We start from the raw sequence: 26,831 nt of genomic DNA, 5'->3' as shown, positions 1-26,831 counted from the left end.
TGCCATGCATCTTTATCTTATGCAGCAACCTTTTGTCAAAGGCTTTCTGGAAATCCAGATATACCACATCCATTGGCTCCCCATTATCTACCACACTGGTAATGTCCTCAAAAAATTCCACTAAATTAGTTAGGCATGACCTGCCCTTTATGAACCCATGCTGCGTCTGCCCAATGGGACAATTTCCATCCAGATGCCTTGCTATTTCTTCCTTGATGATAGATTCCAACATCTTCCCTACTACCGAAGTTAAGCTCACTGGTCTGTGATTACCTGCTTTCTGCCTACCTCCTTTTTTAAACAGTGGTGTCACGTTTGCTAATTTTCAATCCGCCGGGACCACCCCCGAGTCCAGTGAATTTGGGTAAATTATCACTAGTGCACTTGCAATTTCCCTCTCTTTTAGCACACTGGGATGCATTCCATCAGGGCCAGGAGACTTGTCTACCTTTGTTGCTCTTTTTAGCCTTAGTTTTATTAGCTCTAATTCTGTCACCTTTGCTCACGAGTCGCCAGGTATCTTTCTGATACCGCCACGTGGTTCAAGCTCGAGTTATGATTAATAAGTCAGCATACCGCTTAGTAAGATTGAAATCAACGGTCATTTATTATGTACAGCAATAAATACTTACACAATAATCCTACTATCTATATCAAAACCTACCACTACTGGCCAATACTTAACTTTTGGGGATGGCCCACCAGGTCAGGGAAACAAATGGTTTATTGAATTGGATCTGGCCTGCGGGATTCAAAAGGCTGATACGGGTCGATGGCTAGGAGTCTCTATCGGGTAGCGATTGCTGGAGTTAAACTTACAGTTTCTGGTTGATGTTCTTGCGAAGGTTGCGAGCAGGAGAAGAAGGGAGAGAGAGAGAGATCTGAACTTGGCCCCTCAATTTATAGGGCCCAGGGGCTTCCCGCCTCTCAGGGCGGCCCTTGACCCTGAGTCCCAAGTGATTGGACTTGTTCCCAATCACTGGGTTCGATATGCTCCAATAATGGGGCGATTCCTTGATCGGGGGGTGGTCGTTCACCTCTCTTTGTTTCGGCAACTGCAGGCGCCGAGAGGTCTGGACCGGCATTCAATTGCTAATATGTTGCAATTGTTCCCGGGGATAGCCGATTAAACTGCAGATGTCTGTGTTGATGTGCTGCTGATAGTCGTAGGTATAGATCTGGGCCGACTTCCCCAGAGCTGAATACGCTATTCTGTCTGCAGCTGTCCTGTTGGCTGCTTTTCCCATCAGCCTTTTCGGTTAGCCATTTTATATTGGGTTTTGGCCAAATTAATAGGGAATCAGCCATTTTAGGTGGCTACACCTTTAGCCCCATTAGCTTGCCCATCACTACCTCTTTGGTGATAACAATCCTCTCAAGGTCCTCACCTGTCATAGCATCATTTCTATCAGTCACTGGCATGTTATTTGTGTCTTCCACTGTGAAGACTGACCCAAAAAACCTGTTCAGTACCTCAGCCATTTTCTCATCTCCCATTATTAAATCTCCCTTCTCATCCTCTAAAGGACCAATATACCTTAGCCACTCTTTTTTGTTTTATATATTTGGAGAAACTTTTACTATCTGTTTTTATATTCTGAGCAAGTTTACCCTCATAATCTATCTTTATAGCTTTTTTAGTAGCTTTCTGTTTCCCCCTAAAGATTTCCCAGTCCTCTAGTCTCCCACTAATCTTTGCCACTTTGTATGCTTTTTCCTTCAATTTGATACTTTCCCCTTCAATTTGATACTTTCCCTTATTTCCTTATATATCCACGGTCGATTTTCCCTCTTTCTACCGTCCTTCCTTTTTGTTGGTGTAAACCTTTGCTGAGCACTGTGAAAAATCGCTTGGAAGCCTCTCCACTGTTCCTCAACAGTTTCACCATAAAGTCATTGCTCCCAGTCTACCTTAGCCAGTTCTTCTCTCATCCCATTGTAATCTCCTTTGTTTAAGCACAAAACACTAGTGTTTGATTTTACCTTCTCACCCTCCATTTGTATTTTAAATTCCACCATATTGTGATCGCTCCTTCCGAGAGGATCCCTAACCATGAGATCATGAATCAATACATACTGTTCTAGGAAACTATCGCGGATACATTCTATAAACTCCTCCTCAAGGCTGCCTTGACCGACCTGGTTAAACCAATCGACATGTAGATTAAAATCCCCCATGATAACTGCTGTACCATTTCTACATGCATCCGTTATTTCTTTGTTTATTGCCTGCCCCACCATAATGTTACTATTTGGTGACCTATAGACTACTCCTATCAGTGACATTTTCGCCTTACTATTCCTGATTTCCACCCAAATGGATTCAACCTTATCCTCCATAGCACCGATGTCATCCCTTACTATTGTCCGGATGTCATCCTTAAATGACAGAGCTACACCACCTCCCTTACCATCCACTCTGTCCTTCCGAATAGTTTGATACCCTTGGATATTTAACTCCCAGTCGTGACCATACTTTAACCATTTTTCAGTAATGGCCACGAAATCATAGTCATTCACGATGATTTGCGCCATCAACTCATTTACCTTATTCCGAATACTACGAGCGTTCAGGTAAAGTACACTTATGTTGGCTTTTTTACCTCTGTTCTGAATCTTAACACCTCGATCAGTAACCTCTCCTAAGTTATATTTCCTCTTAACCTTTCCCCTAATTTTTCTTGTCGTTGAACCCATATCTTCATGTAACACCCTGCCGCGTTGCTTACCATTAATGTTTTTACTTCCCGTTTTATTCCTTTTAGTATTACTGGTCCTATTCACTGAGCTCCCCTCAGTCACTGTACCTTGTACTGTTGCCTTTTTGATTTTTGATTATGGCTTCTCTGCCTTACACTTTCCCCCTTACTGCCTTTTATTTCTGTCCCTGTTTTACTACCTTCCAACTTCCTGCATCGGTTCCCACCCCCCTGCCACATTAGTTTAAACCCTCCCCAACAGCTCTAGCAAACACCCCCTCTCGGACATCGGTTCCAGTCCTGCCCAGGTGCAGACCGTCCGGTTTGTACTGGTCCCACCTCCCCAGAACCGGTTCCAATGCCCCAAGAATTTAAATCCCTCCCTCTTGATCTATCGCTCAAGCCACGCATTCATCCTATCTATCCTGACATTCCTACTCTGACTAGCTTGTGGCACTGGTAGCAATCCTGAGATTACTACCTTTGAGGTCCTACCTTTTAGTTTCACTCCTAACTCCCTGAATTCAGCTTGTAGGACCTCTTCCCGTTTTTTACCTATATCGTTGGTGGCTATGTGCACCATGACATCTGGCTGTTCACCCTCCCACCCCAGAATGTCCTGCAGCCGCTCCGAGACATCCTTGACCCTTGCACCAGAGAGGTAACATACCATCCTGGAGTCTCGATTGCGTCCGCAGAACCGCCTGTCTATTCCCCTTACGATTGAGTCCCCTATCACTATAGCCCTGCCATTCTTCTTCCTGTCCAGCTGCGCAGCAGAGCCAGCCACGGTGCCATGAACCTGGCTGCAGCTGCCTTCCCCTGGTGAGCCATCTCCCTCAACAGTATCCAAAGCGGTATATCTGTTTTGCAGGGAGATGACCGCAGGGGACACCTGCACTGCCTTCCTACTCTTGCTCTGTCTTTTGGTCACCCATTTTCTATCACCCTCAGTACCTTTCACCTGCGGTGTGACCAACTCGCTAAACGTGCTATCCATGACATCCTCAGCATCGCGGATGCTCCAAAGTGAGTCCATCCGCAGCTCCAGAGCCGTCAAACGGTCTAACAGGAGCTGCAACTGGACATACCTCTTACACGTGAAGGAGCCAGGGACAGTGGACGTGTCCCTGAGCTTCCACATCGCACACGAGGAGCATGACACGGGTCTGAGATCTCCTGCCATGTCTTAAACCTTAGGTAAACTTATGCAACTACAATTCCAAAAAACAAAAGAAAAAATAAATAAATTAGACAATGAGAAGAAAAATTACTTACCAGTCACGTACCAGGGATAAAAAGCACCTCCTCCCCACCCAGCTTCGAATTTCCACCTCGATTAAAATTCCCAAACTCACTCTTTGCTGTCTCACTCTAGCTTTGTCCTCTCTGGCTCGTACTGGAACCAGTACGTACAATGGATGCGTTACTATTTCCGGGCAACCAACATCACTGAAATCGAGCGCCAGGTGGTCATATTGCTCACCGCCTGCGGCCCGCATACGTTTGGGGTGTTTAGGAGCCTTATGTACCCAGCTGTGCTGGACATCAAAACGTTTGATGAACTTGTGAACTTAGTGGGGCAACATTTTAACCCAACCCCGTCCACGATAGTCCAACATTACCGGTTCAATTCCGCTGAGAGGACCCCAGGAGAATCCCTTGCCGACTTTCTATCCAGGCTACGCAGGATTGCGGAGTACTGTGACTATGGTGAGACCTTGTCAAAAATGTTACGCGCATGCGCCGACCCCGTCACCCGGCAATGCCTAGCCCCTCAAGGCGAGGGCTTGACCCCGAAAGGTGCTTGGACTTCCGCGTCTTTGGGGCGGCCCGACGCCGGAGTGGTTCCCGCCACTCCATTACGCTGGAACCCCCCGCCCCGCTGGGTAGGGGAGAATCCCGCCCATGTTTTTTCTCGGTATTGGCCGATTTGGCAGTTTGCGCCCGGTGAGAACGTGTTAGTTTGGAATTTTGCTGGTGGTGCCCTGTGGGTCCCTGGTGTAATCTTTTGCCAAACGGGCCCTATCTCTTACCAGGTGCAAGCCCAGGGTCGTCTCCAGCACAAACATGTAGACCACGTTCGGTCCAGAAGACTATCCCTTCCAAAGATTGCCCGCCCCGGAGCTCATTTCTGCAGCCACAGAGACCAGAGACAATGGAAAGTAGTCCTCACAATCTTCCTCTGGTGACTCACTCAAAGCCTGCGCAGGTCGTTACAGAACCGCGTGGAGATAGAGACGCCGAGATGACGGAGGCAGCAGACTCTGACTCCGAGATGGAGACACAGGACACCTCAGAGGGGGAATCCTCGGGCCCACGGTCCGTGGATGTACAACCGTTACACCGTTCATCATGGAAGCGCCGGTCTGTGTCTCGTTACACGCTGCCCGATCCAGCGCCACGTGCAAATGGTGTCCGGCCTGCGGCAAAACGAGTGCAACGCCCTCCTTCACCAGGGTCTTCGGTGGATTCCTTGGACTTTGGGGAGGAGGGATGTTATAACCTGCCTGCTTACCATTGGCTGGGGACAAATGACAATCCCACAATCCTGTGGGAGTATGAGCTTCCCCAATGAGGGGGGCGGAGAAATCATTAGCAGACTGCATAAATAAAGCTGGCCAGTTTGGAACCAGCCAGGAAGGAGTGAGCAGCAAGCAAAGTTGCTGCTGCTGCTGTTGTGTATATATATGTTATTGTAAATAATGTTATTTCTTTGTATCCTTAAAACTCGTGCTGGATTCTTCATGGCCCTCACAAAAAACAATTAAACCTGAAGCCATAAAAACCCTTACAATATTGTTGCTGGATCTTTAGAACAATTCTGTTAGCACCCCTTTTTGCATTACTGACTTGCCGTGTAGCCCCCTGCCAATTTTCTCTCTTTGCCTCCGACTAATACTGAATCATATAGTGTATGGTTTCAAGGACATAGGCCGATAAAGTAGCCATTCTTACCGGAAACGTAAGACAGTCAGTGTGGGGTCAACCTGGGCCTCATCTGACAGCCATGTTGCTCCCCCCCCCCGACCATTCCCGCAGAGTTCCCGCCGGCAGCAACCAGGGGTGAACGGCGCCGGCGGGACTCAGTTGTATCGGCACGGCCGCTCAGCCCATCCGAGCCGGAGAATCGGCAGCCCCGCCAATTCCAGCGGCCAGCGCCGCGCCAAAAGTGCCGGCGCAAATGGCGCCGATTCTCCGCACCTCGGAGAATCGCGTGCTGGCATCGGGACGTCGTGGCACAGTCGCGGCGATTCTCCGGGCAGGCGTGGGGGCCCTAACCCTAACCCTGGCTAATTTCTCTTTGCATTACAGAGGGACTGAGGTGAATTGCTGACCTCTACTGAAACCAAGCTCCGAACTGCTAACTTAACACAGATCAGCTAGCAAACCTAGTGCTTAAAAGGAAAATAAATTCTATCTGACTATCTCAAACCAGAGTGTTACTGCTGCAGCAACAGATATACTCAAGTTGTGCCGGGCTATGGGTTTGCAACCAGAATTCCAACTTGGTGACTTCCCAATCAAGATGAGGAGTGGGTAAAGGAAAGGAAACATCAAAAGGAAGGGAGACAGTAAAACTCTGAAGGATTGCTCATGTACAGTTGACTAATGAATGATGTTGGAAACCACATTTGTCTTGGGCAGTTATAGGAATCTAAATCAATTGGAAAAGGCATGGAGAGTGATACAGTGTGCGGAAAAATAAATACTTACATATTTATGGTCTTGTTATGTATGCGGTGTAAACACCAGGCTTACTTTTGAGTTAACAGAGGTTCAAGCCCATTTGGATTACAATGGGCACGATTTAACGAAACAAAAAGAATCCAGTTTTGGGTGGGTTTAGCAGGGCATTCCCAGCACTTGGAGCACTGGGATCAACCCTGCTATCGAACGGGCCTGTTATTTTTTCAGGCCTCAGTGGGGAATGCCCCGCCAAGGCCTCCATCAGTAGCATTTCCTTCACTGATGAGCTCTGCTCTCCTATGCTGGCATCCAGATCTCTCAACACCCCGACGGGACCCCTGGACCCCAACTCACCTGTTGGGGGGTCCTCATGCCCCCCGCACCGCACCTCATATCGGCATGGCACCCCCAGGCCCGATCCCCAGCACAAACAAAATGCCACCTGGGCACCTTGGCAGTGCTCCTACCAGGGCAGCAGTGCCACCTGGGCACCTGATGGTGCCACCTGGATGCCAGACTGGCACCGTCAGGTGCCCAGGTGGCACTGCCAGGGTGGCAGGCTGCTAGTGCCAAGGTGACTGGGTAGTATCAGCAGCACCAAGGTACCATCCTGCCCAGAGGACAAACACCCAGGGGCCTACGATCGCCTGGGAGACACCCCCAAGTTCCGCCTGGTCCCAGTTTGTGGAGACCAGTGGTAAACAGCGACCGGCTGGGGTCTCCTTGGCAGGGCTGGCTAGATCTGGCGTAGGCATAGTTAAGTGAGCAGTTAAGCTCACCTAGCTACGCAAGTCTGGATCTTGCCCATTGTGGGCTGGATCCAGATCCAACGTCTCACGAGATCTCACGGAGTGTACCGACCACTGGAAGAGGCCGCGTCCAGTCCCGATTCCAGCGGGACACAGCCAGTAAATCACATCCAATGTCTTTTGAATAGGACACTAAAGAAAGGACTCATCTATTTGTTGTGTTGGATATGATTAAAATGAATGGCAGAGCGAGCTCGAAGGGCCAAATAGCCTCCTTCTGCTTCTATTTTCTATGCATATAAAAGATCCCAAGACACAATTCATAGAGTCAGACAATTATTTTAGTTCACCTTTCAGCCAATACACCACAACCAACACCACCAAAAACTAGTAACTGGACAATCTAATTTGTCCATTGCGGGATTTTGCCTAGCACTGTATGGTTCATAGAATTTCATAGAATTTTCAGTGCAGCAGGAGGCCATTCGGCCCATCGAGTCTGCACCAGCTCTTGGAAAGAGAAGCCTACGTAAACCCACACCTCCACCCTATCCCCGTAACCCAGTAACCCCACCTAACCTTTTGGACACTAAGGGGCAATTTAACATGGCCAATCCACCTAACCTGCACATCCTTGGACTGTGGGAGGAAACCGGAGCACCCGGAGGAAACCCACGCACACACAGGAAGAACGTGCAGACTCCGCACAGGCAGCGACCCAGGCTGGGAATCGAACCCAGGTCCCTGGCCTTGTGAAGCAACAGTGCTAACCACTCTCCTGACGTGCCGCCCTTTCTGTTGTCAAAATAGATTAGAAAATAATAGTGAATGCAACTTCAAAAGTATTTACTTGCATGCAAAGTCCTTTGGGACAGTATGAGGATTCAAAAGCTGCTATAAAAATGCAAAGCATTTATTCTTTTCTTCTAAATTGTTTTTAAAAACAGACTAATACAACCCGATGAAGATATAGAGAGAACCTCTCGCCACTAACCTGTTCTTCAAATCCTGGAACGTTGCATCAGGAAGGAAAGCATTTATCATGTAGTCCCGAAGGTACATCTGTTCCTCAACTTTCAAGAGAGAGATCTTACTTCTGCTGTGGTTTTCGTCACACACCGAGTAGATGGTCCCTCGGGAGGTTCTGAAATACTCAACTTCAGCATCACTTTCTGTTTCTTTTGCATCATCCTAGACAAACAAAAAGGGAAATTCGTATTGCTCTGTGCTTCAGGATGCAGAATGTTATTCCTGACCAATTGTCATCGAAACAGCAGCGTGTTATGGGCCAAGGTTAGAGAACTCCAAAGTGTATCATGGAGTTCACCTGACCCACAACTTTTAATAGATTGTGGTTATGGGGAGCACACACCCCACTTTACAGGTGTGGTACAGCAGAAATGGAAAAGTATTTTTTTAAAAGCAAAACAATGTTTATTCTATGAACTCAAGTTAACCTTTTTAAAACATACAGTGAACATCTTAACAACCATCAATTTAAATACAACCCCCAAAGAATACAACACTAAGTAATGATTAAGCTGTCCTTTTAACATCCATAAGACTTAAAAAACCTTCAAAACAGAAAGTCATCAGGCTTAACTTCACTACTGAGAACATTTATAATTCTGAATTCACCAAATGATCAAGAGATAGTCTTTTCATGGCAGAGAGATCAACAGTGCACCTGCTTTGTCTGGCTTCAGCTCCAACACTGAAAACAAAACTAAAACACACCCTGCAGCCTGCTCAAAAACGAAAGTAAAAAGCTGACACAGCCCAGCTCCACCCACTCTCTGACATCACTGCAGTAATAAACACCCATTTCTTAAAGGTACTCTCACTACAGATATTTATATACACACCCATTTAGGAACACTCATTTCTTAAAGGTACTCTCACATGACAAGAGTAAATCTACATTTGAGTTAAAATTCTTGGTAACACCGGTTCCCCTACTGGTCGGATGATTAGTGGCTTCGGCTTTCATCCCTGCTCCGTCCTAATTTCGGACTGGGGAGTAGAAAAGTTGCAACAACAGTTCTCATCATCTTTGGTTAGTAAAGGGGAAAATCAGGCATAGCTACTCCTGATCACTTCCGAAATTCCTGGCAGGTTCTATGGGCTCTAACAGCTGCGATGCTCTCCACACTCAAACAGATTGACAACACTCACTTCGCTAGACTTGCACGTGAAGAAGAACCACTTGAGTGAAGTTGTTGGAGAGTTAATATCAGTCGAATCAGACTGGAGAGATGATACACTAGGGAAAATAAACTTTCAATAAGCATAGCCCGACTGTTCTAGTGAATCCACACACTTTACATTGCAAGAGTAGTGAGCAGGAACATTGGGCTTAGGAACAGGAGTATGCCATCCATGTTTGAGCCTGTTCCATTCAATAAGATCATGGCTGGTCTCAACTTTCCTGTCTTCCCCCCAGGTAACCTTTAACTCCCTTGTCTATCAGAAATCTGTCTAACTCTGCCTTGAATAAATTTGTGATGTGGAGATGCCGACGTTGGACTGGGGCGGGCACAGTAAGAAGTCTTTCAACGCCTGGTGAAAGTCCAACAGGTTTATTTGGAATCACGATCTGTCCGGGTGTAACTCCTTCCTCAGGTGAGTGAAGAGTTCGGTTTCACAAACCGACCAGCTTCCATTGCTTTCTAGGGAAGAGAATTCCACAGGCTAGGGAAAAAAATCTTCATATTGAGTCTCCTGATGTCTTTAGGGAAAACATGCTCCTCAAAGAACACCACCAGCTGATTACTAATGAAGCACTCCCATTGACAGAGAAACCCGACTCACTCTCCTGAAATCCCATCTGTAAATATGTGCAAATGAGTTTTCAGTCACACTTCCAGAGAAGTTAAGGTAGTGGAGCAGAAGCCAGAGCAACTTCAAAGAAATTGCTGGCCTATCTGTCCCCGTAACCTACAATCCTGCTCAAGCAGCATGAAGATTCATTTTAAAATAAAAAAATATTGTTCATTTTGCATTGGAACTTCATATAAATATCAGCCAAGTACAACGGGGGGATTCTCCCATTTTGAGACTCATTGTGGTGCTGAATAGAATAACAGGATCCCGTGTCAGGTTCAGTGCTTGGAACCTCATTAATTATGCACACGCAACTTCCCCTCCGACTCTCCTGGTGATCCGGCAACTGATTGGCCCACCTGCCCTCGGCTGATGGGCTTGAAGGTTCTGGTGACTTATTTAAATACCAGTCCAGCACACTCATATCACTTTCTCCAGCCCACCGGTATTCACCAGACCTTCCAAAATGTCACAAACCCAGAGGAAAAAGACTAGCAACTTCAAGAATAAGACTGTTCCTCCATTCAACCACCCTCCCACCGAGCGCATCATCTGCGAGGTGCCCATGCCCCACTTGCATCTCTACCTACCGTGGGGTCTTCATGCATCCCCTTCCAGTTGACAATGTGGTATTTCTTTGACCTCCTTGTCTGTGAGCTTTTCATGCAGCCTTGTCAGGGTCCGGCTTCTCTCCCCTCGGTCTTCCTTCTGCCTTCCATTAGTTATCCTCATCCATCTCCTTGCCCCTCTGCCTGCCACCATGAGCTCTCGTACTTTGCGACTATTGCTCCCGGATGTGGAAGGGGAGGGAAGAATTGTGGATATATACAAGTGGCTGGGGGAGCAGGGAGGCAAGCAGCAGGTGAAGATCAAGGAGAAATGGGAAAGGGAGTTGGGAGGGGAAATCAAATGGGGAGTATGGAGTGAGGCACTGCGTGGGGTAAACGGCACCTCCTCCTGTGCAAGGATGATCCTGATGCAGTTTAAGTAGGTGCACAGGGTGCATATGACTCGGGCAAGAATGAGTGGGTTCTTTCAGGGGGTAGCAGATGAGTGTAAGAGATGTGGGTGGGGGCCAGCAAATCACGTGCACATGTTTTGAGGTTGGGAAGATTCTGGACGGAGTGTTCGTGGTGTTAGCCAGGATAGTGGAGGACGAGGTGGACCCGGACCCTTTGGTGGCTACATTTGGGGTTTTAGAGAAGCCGGAGCTCATGGAGAGCAGGAAGGCCGATGTCGTGGCCTTCGCCACTCTAATTGCACGGTGGCGAATTTTACTGGAGTGGCGGTCAACATTGCCAATGGGGGTAGCGACTTGGTTGGGTGACCTGTATGACTTCCTGCGGTTGGAGAAGATAACGTATGAGATAAGGGGCTCAGCAGAGGGGTTTGAGAAAAGGTGGGGGATATTTGTGACCATGTTTGAGGAGCTGTTCATCACGCGGGAGGAGAGGGGGGTGGAATTGTATAGACTGTATAGTTGATTGCTGGGGCGTATGTTTCCCGGGGTGTTTATGTGGTGTAACCTGTTTTGATACATGTTTGTAATAAAATACATTAAAAAAAAAAGAGCCCTCAACCTTCCTCCCCCACTGCACAGCCCTCCTTCCATATTGCCCCTCCCATTTCTTCATTAAGCCACACCTCCCCCAGTCCAACCTCACCTTGTGCCCTACCCCCAGTCCCCCAACTTCGGACCTTTGTTGCAGTGGCCATATGCGTCCCACAGCACAGTCCTGTACAGATAGACACAAGAGCTAAGGAGACTCCTGTACTCCCCAACCCCAGGAACAGTACTGATCTGTTCGGTAACATAGGAGGGTCCATGGGTCCAGCAGCATAGTGCTGTCCATGAAGACCAGCTCGGCATGGAGATGGAGGCAGGAAGTGGTCTGCCCTGGCAAAGTCTAAATACCCTAGATGTGCTGGTCTTAACATTCGAGGCTAAGGACCAAGTGCTGGTAAATGGGATTAGGATTGGCAGATCAGGTGCCTTTCATGCGGAGGTGCTGACTCGATGGGTCAAAGGGCCTTTTCTGCACTCTATTTTTCTGTGATTCTGTGAATCAGGAGCACTGTGGCAGAAAGTTGTTGCACCCTCCCTGAGGACTACCTTGTGCACGGCAGTCGACAGCAATCGGGTTTGACGCCAATGTAATTTCCCACTGGTGTGACGTAAGATTGGCAGGCCTGATGGAATTCCAGCAGGCAGTTGTTTTAATAAGCATTCATGAGATGCAAATGGGCAGCACGGTAGCATAGTGGATAGCTCAATTGCTTCACAACTCCAGGGTCCCATGTTCGATTCCGGCTTGGGTCACTGTCTGTGTGGAGTCTGCACATCCTCCCCGTGTGTGCGTGGGTTTCCTCCGGGTGCTCCGGTTTCCTCCCACAGCCCAAAGATGTGCAGGTTAGGTGGATTGGCCATGATAAATTGCCCTTAGTGTCCAAAATTGCCCTCAGTGTTGGGTGGGGTTACTGGGTTGTGGGGATAGGGTGGAGGTGTTGACCTTGGGTAGGGTGCTCTTTCCAAGAGCCGGTGCAGACTCGATGGGCCGAATGGCCTCCTTCTGCACTGTAAGTTCTATGATGATAATCTATGATAAAATGAATGCAGACCACATTTGCGCACCTCCCAGCGGGGAGAGCGACCCGCCATTAACCCATCATTGGGACACTTGCATCGTGATTTTACCCTGTGGGTTTCCGACCTTTTGCCTCTGACAAATTGGGAATTCCATCCAGCGTCTGTACACAGGTTCGACCACACCAGCTATTTCATGAAAATGTGTGTCTACTTAAATAACATATTGGGGCTACGATTCTCCATGCTTGTCACTGATGTGCCTGTGAAGGCTTTACTGTGCACCAAAGCTGACTTGCCATGAAGGTAGTGTAAATAAGCTGAGCTCACACACTGGATCTCAGTAGCAGTTGAAAACAATGGGTGGTCCTAGTAGCTAACAGCAACATTTCCCTCCATAATCTTACACTTTGTATCATGGGTATGAATGGTTCCACCTTCTCCTCAGACCCATCCTCAGATAAATGCTGGCTAGTCAAAGGCGATGGCTCCCGGTCTGAAAGATTACTGGAGTTTCTACTTTCTCCAACTTTCTCCTGTGTGTGGATACTTTCGAGGCTGAGGCCTAAAGCAAAGAACAATAAAGAACACAAAGAGGTAATGGTTGCATATGTGTGTGATCCAACCTATCATTTTTCATGGTTATTATAATGTTAGGAAAATGTGTTGTACAAAATGTTTATTTAAGGCTGGGCCATGGGAGGAGGCCCTGAGGAGGGTGAATGCATCCTCAACGTTCACTAGGCTTAGCCTCATCCAATTCACAGGACACATATGACTGTGGCTGGGATGAGGTTTTTTGAAGGGGTGGGAGACGGGTGTGGGCGGTGGGCAGGTGGGCCCGCGAATCGCGACTACATGTTTTGGGCATGTCCGAAGTTTTGGGGATTCGGGCAGGGTTTTGCCGACGTTATGTCGGAGGTCGTGAAGGTAAAGGTGGTCCCGACCGATCTTCGGACTGTCAGATGATCCGGGAGTCCAGGGGGCGAGAGAGGCCGATGTCTTGGCCTTTGAATCCCGGAGACGGATATTGTGGAATGGAGTGACTCGGGGGGGGGGGGGGGGGGGGGGGGGGGGGGGGGGGGGGGCCAAAACCGGGGGTGTGGGTGAGTGACCTGGCAGAGTTTCTCAGGTTAGAAAAAATAAAGTTTGCCCCGAGGGGTTCTGTGGAGCGGTTTGCCCGGAGGTGGCAGCCGTTTATCGATTTCTTTGAGAGAAGATTGGAGGCGTGATTCTCCCAGCCCGGAGAATCCCCGCGAACGGGCCACGCCGCCCCGACGCCGGCACGCGGCTCTGCGGAGAATCCGCGCCGTTCGCGCCGGCGTGGTTGGCGCGGTGCCGTTTGCATGCCGCTCTGGGCGGCCAGCCTGCCGATTCTCCGGCCCGGATGGGCCGAGCAGCCGTAAGAAAAGAACCGAGTCTCGCCGGCGCCGTTCTAACCTACTCTGGGCCAACGGGACCTCAGCGTGGAAGGGTCGGGTAGCGGACTGTGAGGGGGGAAGGGGGGGTCCGATCCCAGGGGGGTCTCCGATGTGGCCTGGCCCGCGATCTGGGCCCACCGGGATCGGCGGGCCGGCCCCTGTGGCTGGGGGGCCTCCTTTCCTATGCGCCAGCCCCTGTAGTCCTGTGCCACGTTGCGTCGGGGCCGACGCGTTGAAGGAGGCCACTGCGCATGCGCACATTGGCGCCAGCACAACTGCACTTGCGCGGATCCCGCGGCACTCAATTCGCGCCAGGATCGGCAGCGGAGCGGCGCGAACCGCTCCAGCTCCATGCTGGCCCCCTGTAGGGGCCAGAATTAGTCCTGGAAGTGGCCCATTCATGCCGTCTTGCTGCTTGGGTGAGGTACCAGGAGGAAACCCAAGCAATGGTACGCACTTTCCAATGAGCAACCAAGAAAAACGGTAGGCATCACAAAATAAATATTCTAGCCGATATATACATTTATATCAAAAAATCAAATTGCGTACAATATTTTCTTTGTTTAATGTTACGAAAGGCAGCGCCAGCATAAAACTTTGGACTCATCCTGAGTTTCCAGGGAATGAAATTGAGGGTGATGGAGGAGAACAATCCGGGAGGATTTGCAGAACCCAATGGTGTGAAAGGGGTGAGTGAACATTCGTAAAAAGTCATTAAATCCGGTTGCTTCAGTGACTGAGTCACATTAAATGAGGGATGAATTCAACTCCCTTGCTGGTTTAGGCCAGCTCTCAAAGAATGTGCAATTAGTGCTCATTGCTTATACAAAAATATTCACGCCCACACAAAACACAGCCCAAAAGGAATGGAAAAATACAGGCGGATGTTCAGCAGAATTCATTCTGAGTTCATGGTGACGTTCCCATTTGAAGTTCATTCTTATTTTCATAATGTAAACCAGACTTTGACTTAAGTTTACAATGTACACATTCTGAAAACAGCTGTTATTGTTTTCTGAGATGATCTGAGGAATCGAATGATAAATACCAGTCTACAATCTGAACTTTATGGAGCCTCCATGTTAGAGTTATTTAGTCTCAAAGTACACACCTTGAATATGAGAGTCTGGTTCCTGCCCTGAAAGCTCCGCTTCTCTCTCCTAGAACATAGTAATGCAGGTCACTGTTATGACACACGATGAAATTCACATTATCATACCCTTGTTTAAAGAGGCATTCTGCATGGCAACACCTCTACCAATCAGAGTGCACCTGACAACCAATCGGCACTCTATTCTCATACAGTATAAATTTGTTGATTTCCCTTACTTGATATTCTCGTGAATGTCCTGATGAGTGCAAGATGAAAAGCTTCTAGACAAAATGCCTCGTTTTCAGCAATCCTGACGTAGTACTGTTAAGATTAAGAATTGGCGAACTTTTCTTGTTTGGGGAGGTGAAAAACCATGCTCTACTTGTTCCATGGTGAAAGTATATAAAGATTTTCTTTTACAGAAATTTACCAAACGCCTTTTTTGTATGAAAATGGCAGCTGTTTAAAACGATCAATTTTAAACATGCATAAGAAACACCGGGCGTGATTCTCCATTTGCCAATGCCGAAATCATGAAACGCAATTGGGCGGAGAACGGAGAATAAAATCACAGCAGGCGCCGATTTGACGTTAAAGCGCGATTCTCCATCACTTCGACAGTGGTGTCGATGTTTATAGGAACACATGCAGAGTAAACACCATTTGCATATCATTTCCGAACACGGTAGGACACAGAGAGAAGGGACTGAGTTCAGCCAGGTCGGACACTGGCCGGGGGAGGTTTGGGGGGGGGGGAGGGGGAAGAGAGACATATGGGGGGGTGGGGGGGAGACATATGGGGGCAGAGCCCACGGTCCCAACTAAGGCCACCATGTAGCCCGGTGGACCCAGGGTATGCGCCATCCCAACATGTCGGTCTTTCACCCCTGCAGACAATGGATATTGGAATCCAAGCTGCAATGGTGACCTTCCTGCTGTTTGCTGCTGCTCGAGGAGGAGGAAGCTGCAGCAGCCGAGCGGGCAGCACCGGAGTGTGCAGCAGTGGATCGTGCCACAGGAGGACAAGTGGCAGCCATCTACGTTGAAGAGCCAGCCGCCCAACAGGCCAAGAAGGAGGAGGTGCCAAGGCGGTGCCGCTTGAGACCTCACGTGTACCTTGAGGAGCTGCTGGACTGGGCATGCCGTCGAAGACTCCGGCTGAGCAGGGAGACAGTGAGACATATCTGCCAGCTGATGGCACCGCGGGGGTATGGGGAGGACACCTGTTTCCGGTGGCCCTCAAGGTGACGATCGCCCTGAACTTTTACGCCACTGGTTCCTCCAGGTGCCGAGTGGGGACTTGTCCGGGATCTCTCAGACTTCGGTGCACAGGTGCATCCGTGCCATCATGGAGGCCCTATATGCCCAGGTGGCTCACTTCAATGTGGGCTGAGCCCAGCAGGATGCCGGGGCAGCGGGGTTTGCTGCCATCGCCGCAATGTGCCAAATTAAGAGGGTGATGGACGGGATGCATATCCCCCTACAAGCACCTGCAGATGACAGGCCGCTCTACACAAACCGAAACGTGCAACTGATAAGTGACCATCAGCTGCGCATCATACACGTCTGCATCCGATACCCAGGTACTGTGCACAACGCCTTCATCCTGGCACACCCGACGATTCCTGGCATGTTTGAGACGCCCGCCCCCCTCCGGCCAGGGGGGTTGGCTCCTAGGCGTCAGGGGTTATCCGCTGTGGTCGTGGTGATGACACCTATCCGGAGACCACAGACCGATGCGGAGACCCGCTACAACGACGCACATACAGCGACAAAGTCTGTGATTGAGCAGTGCGTCGGCCTCCTGAAGATGCAATTCAGGTGCCTGGACCACTCTGGTCTTCTCCCACTCCTGGCAGTTGCCGCGGCGTTCTCCTTTTGGGGGGGGGGGGGCATTGGGAGAGACGGAAGACAGTCCGACGCATGCAGCCCAGGGGGTGGGCGGCTGGTGGCCTCAGTGGCCAGGTCACCCAGCCATGGTGGCCGGTATAGGTGCCATGGGGCAGGGTGGGGGTTCATCCTCCTTCCTGGTTGGGGGGGGTGGCGTAGGGTCAGTGTCGGGGGCACAGTGCTGCCTACTCACCCTGGCCGCCATGAGGAGGTCGGGCAGTTTCTTCCGGCATTGCTGTCCGGTCCGGACGATGTTGCTCGTGGTACTAACCGCCTCTGTCACCTGTGCCCAGACACAACGATCGGCGGCAGTTTCCTTCCTGGGCCGGGGTACAGAGTCACCCTCCTCTCCTCCACGGTGTCCAAGAGGGTCTCCAGCTTGGTGTGGGTGAAACGGGCGCCGATCCCTTTCCTGCCATCTTGTTGGTTGGGAGGTATGTGTGGGGAGTGGGCTGGGATGGTGTATGTGGGGAATGAAGTGTGCATATGCGGCTGCAAATTGTCAGCATCCTGAGTGTCAATTGCAAAACCGGTGAATCCAGCACCGTTTCCCATTGGAATTGATTGTGCTCTACATGATCCCGGTGCTAACCCCTTAACGTCGATTTCAGCGGGAGCGGAGCAGGTTAGTCAATTTCAGCGGGAGCAATGCACAAGTGATTTCTGGGAGGTAAGTTTCTCCTTTAAAAACATTTGTCTTTGCAGGAGCAGGCCAGTCGATTTCAGCGGGAGCGGAGCAGGTTAGTCAATTTCAGCGGGAGCAGTGCGCAAGTGATTTCTGGGAGGTAAGTTTCTCCTTTAAAAACACTTGTCTTTGCAGGAGCAGGCCAGTCGATTTCAGCGGGAGCGGAGCAGGCTAGTCAATTTCAGCGGGAGCAGTGCGTTAGTGATTTCTGGGAGGTAAGTTTCTCCTTTAAAAACACTTGTCTTTGCAGGAGCAGGCCAGTCGATTTCAGCGGGAGCGGAGCAGGCTAGTCAATTTCAGCGGGAGCAGTGCGTTAGTGATTTCTGGGAGGTAAGTTTCTCCTTTATAAACACTTGTCTTTGCAGGAGCAGGCCAGTCGATTTCAGCGGGAGCGGAGCAGGCCAGTCAATTTCAGCGGGAGCGGTGCGTTAGTGATTTCTGGGAGACCTTCACAGGAGCAGGCTAGTCAATTTCAGCGGTAAACACTTACCTGGTCCCGTTTTCGGTCCCTCTTTGCTGTTTTTTTTAAAAAAAATTAGTTTTTAAGGCGGGAACAGGAAGTTCAACCCGCGGACTTCTGGGAAGACCCTCACCAATAAATTCTGGTGGAGAGGAAACCCGAGACACTACACGTGTAGTGTCTCCCACCCGCCCTCCTCCTCTATCCTAATAATAAAACCCATTGGTGTGAGGTAAGTACCATATTTTATTATTATTATTTATTTTTATTTTTTAAATTTAATTTAGTTGTTAGCCAGATCTTGGTAGAAAGTTAGAGGGATGGCAGGGAAGGGAGTGCAATGTTCCTCCTGCAGGATGTCTGAGGTGAGGGATGCCGTTAGTGTCCCTGCTGATTTTACCTGCAGGAAGTGCTGCCATCTCCAGCTCCTCCAAGACCGAGTTAGGGAACTGGAGCTGGAGTTGGAAGAACTTCGGATCATTCGGGAGGCAGAGGGGGTCATAGATAGCAGCTTCAGGGAATTAGTTACACCAAAGATTGGAGATAGATGGGTAACTGTAAGAGGGACTGGGAAGAAGCAGTCAGTGCAGGGATCCCCTGCGGTCGTTCCCCTGAGAAACAAGTATACCGCTTTGGATACTTGTGGGGGGGGGGGACTTACCAGGGGTAAGCCATGGGGTACGGGCCTCTGGCACGGAGTCTGTCCCTGGTGCTCAGAAGGGAAGGGGGGAGAGGAACAGAGCATTAGTAATTGGGGACTCGATAGTCAGGGGCACAGATAGGAGATTTTGTGGGAGCGTGAGAGACTCACGTTTGGTATGTTGCCTCCCAGGTGCAAGGGTACGTGATGTCTCGGATCGTGTTTTCCGGGTCCTTAAGGGGGAGGGGGAGCAGCCCCAAGTTGTGGTCCACATTGGCACTAACGACATAGGTAGGAAAGGGGACAAGGATGTCAGGCAGGCTTTCGGGGAGCTAGGATGGAAGCTCAGAACTAGAACAAACAGAGTTGTTATCTCTGGGTTGTTGCCCGTGCCACGTGATAGTGAGATGAGGAATAGGGAGAGAGAGCAATTAAACACGTGGCTACAGGGATGGTGCAGGCGGGAGGGATTCAGATTTCTGGATAACTGGGGCTCTTTCTGGGGAAGGTGGGACCTCTACAGACAGGATGGTCTACATCTGAACCTGAGGGGCACAAATATCCTGGGGGGGAGATTTGTTAGTGCTCTTTGGGGGGGGTTTAAACTAATGCAGCAGGGGCATGGGAACCTGGATTGTAGTTTTAGGGTAAGGGAGAATGAGAGTATAGAGGTCAGGAGCACAGATTTGACGTCGCAGGAGGGGGCCAGTGTTCAGGTAGGTGGTTTGAAGTGTGTCTACTTCAATGCCAGGAGTATACGAAATAAGGTAGGGGAACTGGCAGCATGGGTTGGTACCTGGGACTTCGATGTTGTGGCCATTTCAGAGACATGGATAGAGCAGGGACAGGAATGAATGTTGCAGGTTCTGGGGTTTAGGTGTTTTAGTAAGCTCAGAGAAGGAGGCAAAAGAGGGGGAGGTGTGGCGCTGCTAGTCAAGAGCAGTATTACGGTGGCGGAGAGGATGCTAGATGGGGACTCATCTTCCGAGGTAGTATGGGCTGAGGTTAGAAACAGGAAAGGAGAGGTCACCCTGTTGGGAGTTTTCTATAGGCCTCCAAATAGTTCTAGGGATGTACAGGAAAGGATGGCGAGGATGATCCTGGATAAGAGCGAAAGTAACAGGGTAGTTATTATGGGAGACTTTAACTTTCCAAATATTGGAAAAGATATAGTTCGAGTACATTAGATGGGTCGTTTTTTGTACAGTGTGTGCAGGAGGGTTTCCTGACACAATATGTTGACAGGCCAACAAGAGGCGAGGCTACGTTGGATTTGGTTTTGGGTAATGAACCAGGCCAGGTGTTGGATTTGGAGGTAGGAGAGCACTTTGGGGACAGTGACCACAATTCGGTGACGTTTACGTTAATGATGGAAAGGGATAAGTATACACCGCAGGGCAAGAGTTATAGCTGGGGGAAGGGCAATTATGATGCCATTAGACGTGACTTGGGGGGGATAGGGTGGAGAAGTAGGCTGCAAGTGTTGGGCACAAAGGATAAGTGGAGCTTGTTCAAGGATCAGCTACTGCGTGTTCTTGATAAGTATGTACCGGTCAGGCAGGGAGGAAGGCGTAGAGCGAGGGAACCGTGGTTTACCAAAGAAGTGGAATCTCTTGTTAAGAGGAAGAAGGAGGCCTATGTGAAGATGAGGTGTGAAGTTTCAGTTGGGGCGATGGGTAGTTACAAGGTAGTGAGGAAGGATCTAAAGAGAGAGCTAAGACGAGCAAGGAGGGGACATGAGAAGTATTTGGCAGGTAGGATCAAGGAAAACCCAAAAGCTTTCTATAGGTATGTCAGGAATAAGCGAATGACTAGGGAAAGAGGACCAGTCAAGGACAGGGATGGGAAGTTGTGTGTGGAGTCTGAAGAGATAGGCGAGATACTAAATGAATATTTTTTGTCAGTATTCACTCAGGAAAAAGATAATGTTGTGGAGGAGAATGCTGCGACCCAGGCTAATAGAATAGATGGCATTGAGGTACGTAGGGAAGAGGTGTTGGCAATTCTCGACAGGCTGAAAATAGATAAGTCCCCAGAGCCTGATGGGATTTATCCTAGGATTCTCTGGGAGGCCAGGGAAGAGATTGCTGGACCTTTGGCTTTGATTTTTATGTCATCATTGGCTACAGGAATACTGCCAGAGGTCTGGAGGATAGCAAATGTGGTCCCTTTGTTCAAAAAGGGGAGCAGAGACAACCCCGGCAACTATAGACCGGTGAGCCTCACGTCTGTAGTGGGTAAAGTCTTGGAGGGGATTATAAGAGACAAGATTTATAATCATCTAGATAGGAATAATATGATCAGGGATAGTCAGCATGGCTTTGTGAAGGGTAGGTCATGCCTCACAAACCTTATCGAGTTCTTCGAGAAGGTGACTGAACAGGTAGACGAGGGTAGAGCAGTTGATGTGGTGTATATGGATTTCAGTAAAGCGTTTGATAAGGTTCCCCACGGTAGGCTATTGCAGAAAATACGGAGGCTGGGGATTGAGGGTGATTTAGAGATGTGGATCAGAAATTGGCTAGCTGAAAGAAGACAGAGGGTGGTGGTTGATGGGAAATGTTCAGAATGGAGTTCAGTTCCAAGTGGCGTACCACAAGGATCTGTTCTGGGGCCGTTGCTGTTTGTCATTTTTATCAATGACCTAGAGGAAGGCGCAGAAGGGTGGGTGAGTAAATTTGCAGACGACACTAAAGTCGGTGGTGTTGTCGACAGTGTGGAAGGATGTAGCAGGTTACAGAGGGATATAGATAAGCTGCAGAGCTGGGCTGAGAGGTGGCAAATGGAGTTTAATGTAGAGAAGTGTGAGGTGATTCACTTTGGAAGGAATAACAGGAATGCGGAATATTTGGCTAATGGAAAAGTTCTTGGAAGTGTGGATGAACAGAGGGATCTAGGTGTCCATGTACATAGATCCCTGAAAGTTGCCACCCAGGTTGATAGGGTTGTGAAGAAGGCCTATGGAGTGTTGGCCTTTATTGGTAGAGGGATTGAGTTCCGGAGTCAGGAGGTCATGTTTCAGCTGTACAAAACTCTGGTTCGGCCGCATTTGGAGTATTGCGTACAGTTCTGGTCACCGCATTATAGGAAGGACGTGGAGGCTTTGGAGCGGGTGCAGAGGAGATTTACCAGGATGTTGCCTGGTATGGAGGGAAAATCTTATGAGGAAAGGCTGATGGACTTGAGGTTGTTTTCGTTGGAGAGAAGAAGGTTAAGAGGAGACTTAATAGAGGCATACAAAATGATCAGGGGGTTAGATAGGGTGGACAGTGAGAGCCTTCACCCGCGGATGGAAATGGCTGGCACGAGGGGACATAGCTTTAAACTGAGGGGTAATAGATATAGGACAGAGGTCAGAGGTAGGTTCTTTACGCAAAGAGTAGTGAGGCCGTGGAATCCCCTACCTGCAACAGTAGTGAATTCGCCAACATTGAGGGCATTTAAAAGTTTATTGGATAAACATATGGATGATAAGGGCATAGTGTAGGTTAGATGGCTTTTGTTTCGGTGCAACATCGTGGGCCGAAGGGCCTGTACTGCGCTGTATCGTTCTATGTTCTATGTTCTAACGGTAGCAGAATCAGTCCAGGTGTGGCGCCAGTTTTTCTGAAGTGAAAGTCCACGAATTCTGCGTTGGCGTCTCAGAAATGGAGAAACCTACTTAACGTGGCAAGCGTACCGTATCAGTGTGTCACATGGGAACTGCAACTTTAATGTGCATAACCATACTGCGATAACAGAAATGAGAAGACCCCTTGCCAGGTGTCACTACCCACCCCCACATTTACCTTCATATTCAGCCTACTTGTCGAGTGCCATCGGAGACTCGATGCAGTCCCAGTGGTGGTGACCACTCCTGGTGGTGGTGCTGGGACCAGAGAGCTGCCAACCATATGATTGGCTGACAACTCTCAGAAGTGGGACTTCCGCTGCCTCAAGCCACCAGCATAAAATCCTGCCCCATGAGTTACACCAGGCTAGTGACAAGACACGAAACCACCCAGTTTAACGTAGGCATGGTAGCTCAGTGGTTAGCATTGTTGCTTCACAACGCCAGGGTCCCAGGTTCGATTCCCGACTTGGGTCACTGTCTGTGTGGAGTCTGCATGTTCTCCCCGTGTCTGCGTGGGTTTCTTCCGGGTGCTCCGGTTTCCTCCCGCAAGTCCTGAAAGACGTGGGGCTGGATTCTCCGCACCCCGACACCGCAATCGTGGCCGGCACCGGGGCGGAGAATCCATTTCCCCGCATGGAATCGGGACCGGTGCTGGTTCCCGCCGTGTCATATCCCTATCTGCGGCCATTGCTGGAGGTCTGCCCCACCATTCTCTGCCCCCGACCACCCGAAGTCCCGACGGTGTGGATCTAACATGGTCCTGCCAGTCGGGATATTAGCGCGGCTGTGGACTCAGTCCACGGTCGCCCTGGTCCGGTGTGGGCCGATCAGAGGGCAGGGGGGGGCCTTATACGGGACTGCGCAATTTTTGGTCGGGCGGTCTGGGTCGGTTGCGCAGCCGATCAAGGACACTATGTTTAAGGTCCAGTTCTGCGCTCTGAGCCCGCCGTGGAGCACGGCGCGGCCGCTGAGGCCGCCGCCCTGCGCATGCGCGGCCTCTGACCCGAAGTGTGGAGACCCCTATCTGCAGCAAAAGCTGCTAGTTTTACTGTTAGCCTCCTGCAGGGCTATGAATATGTGGCCCTTTCACGCCAGTTTTTCTGGTGTGACAGGCCACAGATTGTACGACGGTGTGGGGGGCATAGTCCCTAAACAGAGAATCCAACCCGTTAGGTAATTTGGACTTTCTGAATTCTCCCTCCGTGTACCCAAATAGGCGCCAGAATGTGACGACTCGGGGATTTCCACGGTAACTTCATTGCAGTGTTAAGGGCTGGTTTTGCTCAGTGGGCTAGATAACTGGTTTGTAATGCAGAACAAGGCCAGCAGCGCGGGTTCAATTCCCGTACCAGCTTACCCGAACAGACGCTGGAATGTGGCGACTAGGGGCTTTTCACAGCAACTTCATACTTGTGACAATAAACGATTATTATTATTAGTAGTAGTAGTAATAATGTAAGCCTACTTGTAACAAAGTAACAATTATTATTATTAAATTCTTGGTGCCATTACAGGGTCTTACACTGTGTTTGTCCATGATGGTCGACTGCTCTGTTGCTTCGTCCCTGATACTTTGACTCTCCTTGCTTTCAACTGGAATGTCACTGACTTCAGAGTAAGCAATGGCAACTGCAATAAGAACCACAAAGAGGCAAATAATGAACACAGATATATGGTGGCATTGCGACGGGTCACTAGAGTTGCAGTGTGAACTGAACTCTCCTCACCCGGAACCTCTTTAAAGGATAATCCAAAAATCCAATCTTATTTGAACTGAATTTTTTTTTTTAAATGATTAGTGTGAAAATGCCTGTCTTTCGCAATCATTTATTAATCCGTATTCCCAGAAACGAAAGGCATGACAGTTTGGTGTCTGGCAAATCCATTTATAAATCCAAAATGTCAAGAACTGGTATTCCTGGATTTGGAGAGCACTGTGCATTATATCCAGGCTGATTCTCTCCCAGTCTTCCTGACTATGAAGCAATTCTCTCACGTAGGAGGCATCCTTACCTGTCGCTTGAATTATTATTTTAAAATTCAACTGCATTTTTAAGAAGCTTTAGAAGTTGCTGCTCACAATCTGGCTGAACATTCTTCAGAATATTCTGACTTATTCATAAATTCATGTCAGTGGATTGAATCCCTTTGTACATTCTAATGTAGCAAAAGCATTTTGAAAGTATTTGCTCATTTTGCAAAGCAAATTAAAAAATTAAGTAACTGACACGAAGCTCATACTGATCACGGCTTCCACTTGTCATGTGAGAGTACCTTTAAGAAATGGGGGTTTATAAAATAGCTGTAGTGGATGTACTTTTAAGAAATGGGTGTTTATCAGTGATGTCAGAGTGTGGGCGGAGCTAGGCTGTCTGTCTGCTTTTACTTTCACTTTGGGCTCGCAGCTACAGGGTCTGTTTAGTTTAGTTTTAGATTTGGAAAAGCTGTAATCACAGCAAAATGTGTACGAATCTCTGCAAGCTTATGAATGTTCATTTGGTGATTTCAAAGTAGTAACTGTTCTCAGTAGTGAAGTTAAACCTGATGTCTTTCTGTAAAGAGGGTTCTTTTTGTCTTATGGATGTTGCAAGGAAAGATTAAGAGTTACCTATAGCGTACTGTATTCTTTGGCGATTTATTGGTGTTGATAGTTGTTAAGATGTTTACTGTGGGTTTATAAAGTGTTAACTGGTTTCATAAATAAACATTGTTTTAATTTAAAAGTACTGTAGATTTCTGCATCACACCTGCAGAGTAGTCCCGTGTGCTCCCCATACCACAATCTATTCAAAGTTGTGGGTCAGGTGAACTCCATGATACACTTTGGGGCTCTCTAAACCCTGGCCCATAACACACTTTACACCTTGATGTTTTGCACTTACCATGAATGCAGGAACATCTTCGTATGACTTTTTGTCAACTACTTTGATGAAGGTATTAAGCTGACGCGGGGTAATAATATTGTAAAACGGGACATCCGGTGGCGTTATGTAGGGGGGAGACATTCACGAGGTGGCTCCCACTAAGGTACTGCTCTTTTAGTCCTTTTCGCTTAGTTTCAGGGAATTGTTTTGTTTCAAAACCCACTTGTTTAATGGAATAAGGTACCTAAAAAGGTGAAATTCCTGGAAAACCCAGAGGGGGGAGCCTGAAAGTAGAAATTCGCCGACTGAAGCAGAGGCGTCTCGGGGCTCGTGGGTGGAGAAAATGGCGGAGTCAGCCTCTGTCTCTGGTCACTCCACTAACGGCCGAAAAGACTGCAGCTCATTATGTTAGTTCAGTTTCAGGTACTGAGCTTAGGGCTTTCTTGTTCTCTTTGGAATAGGTTTATTAGAAGTAGGTTTCTGAGGTTTATGTTTGTCTTATTATTTTCTGTCTGCATATCTGGGGGGGAAGGGGTGGGTTAGTTTGCTGACGGTGACTGCAGATTTCTCTTTGTTTAATCTTGTTAGTGGGTTTGGCAGCCATCTTGGGTGGGCCGGCGGGGGGTCGGAGAATCCTGCCCCTGGTCTATTAAATGTTGTCCTCTCCCTCTCCTCTGTTCCTGAACCAGAGGAGATTGCTTCCCTAAATGCTAAAAATGCATTTGGTAGAGTGGATTGGGACTATCTCTTTGAGATTCTTGGGAGGTTTGGATTTGGACAAAAGTTTACATTCTGGATTTGGTTCTTGTATAGGGCCCCCACTGCTAGTGTTCACACAAATGCTATGAATTCAGACTACTTTGCACTGAATAGGAGCACGAGGCAGGGATGACCATTGGCTCCGCTCCTGTTTTCTCTGGCAATAGAACTTTTTTTGCCAGCGGGTCTAGACTCGATGTTGAGATCATGGAAGGGGAAGAGTTTGGAGAGGTTTGGGGACTTGTTCATGGAGGGAAGGTTTGCCAGATTTAAGGAGCTGTCGGGGAAATTTCAACTCCCTGGTTTCAATCTGTTTAGATACTTTCAGATGCACAATTTTTCACGCCAGGCTTTTCCCTCTTTCCCCTTGCCACCACCCTCCTCCCTGTTGAAGAGGATTTGGCCGAGTCTGGTGGGGGGGATTATTTTGTGCATATACGGCAAGATGCTATCAGCTCCATTGAATGAGAAAAGCTGAAATGGGAGGGTGAATTGGGTCCTATTCTGGATGGTGAGGTGTGGAACGAGGTGCTTCACAGAGGTCAGCTCCACGTCCTCTTGTGCTCGGCTTAGTCTGAACCAGTTCAAGGTGGCCGCCAGCGGACATGGCTTCAGATCATCTGACCAGGGCAAAGATGAGTGGATTTTTCTCTGGGGTGGAGGACAAATGTGAGTGTTGTTCTCGGGGGCTGGCTAACCACACTCACATGTTCGGGTCTTGTCCGAGGTTAGTATGCTTTTGGGACTCTTTCTGCAAAATTATGTTAGAGACATTTAATGTCGATCTGAAGCCATATCCGCTGGGGGCCATCTTCAGGATATTAGACTCCCCAGTGTTGCAGACAGGGTTGAAGAAGGATG

General features: G+C 48.9%; 1 protein-coding gene across 2 annotated transcripts in view; it reads right to left on the bottom strand.

Moving 5' to 3' along the window:
• The window catches only part of ccdc180 (coiled-coil domain containing 180), a 216,211-nt gene that overhangs the window by 98,901 nt on the left and 90,479 nt on the right, over positions 1–26,831 (bottom strand). For both annotated transcript variants that reach the window (XM_072488692.1, XM_072488691.1), the window contains exons 18-21: positions 23,870–23,976; positions 15,078–15,126; positions 12,953–13,110; positions 8,133–8,329 (exon numbers count right to left, since the gene is read on the bottom strand). In XM_072488692.1, coding sequence (XP_072344793.1) covers positions 8,133–8,329; positions 12,953–13,110; positions 15,078–15,126; positions 23,870–23,976 — 511 coding nt within the window. The remainder of the gene's footprint in view (positions 1–8,132; positions 8,330–12,952; positions 13,111–15,077; positions 15,127–23,869; positions 23,977–26,831) is intronic.

The sequence above is a fragment of the Scyliorhinus torazame genome, chromosome 22, assembly GCF_047496885.1.
Source record: "Scyliorhinus torazame isolate Kashiwa2021f chromosome 22, sScyTor2.1, whole genome shotgun sequence".
NCBI lineage: Eukaryota > Metazoa > Chordata > Chondrichthyes > Carcharhiniformes > Scyliorhinidae > Scyliorhinus > Scyliorhinus torazame.
The sequence above is the reverse complement of the archived record's forward strand: the minus strand, read 5'-3'. Positions and strand labels throughout refer to the sequence as shown.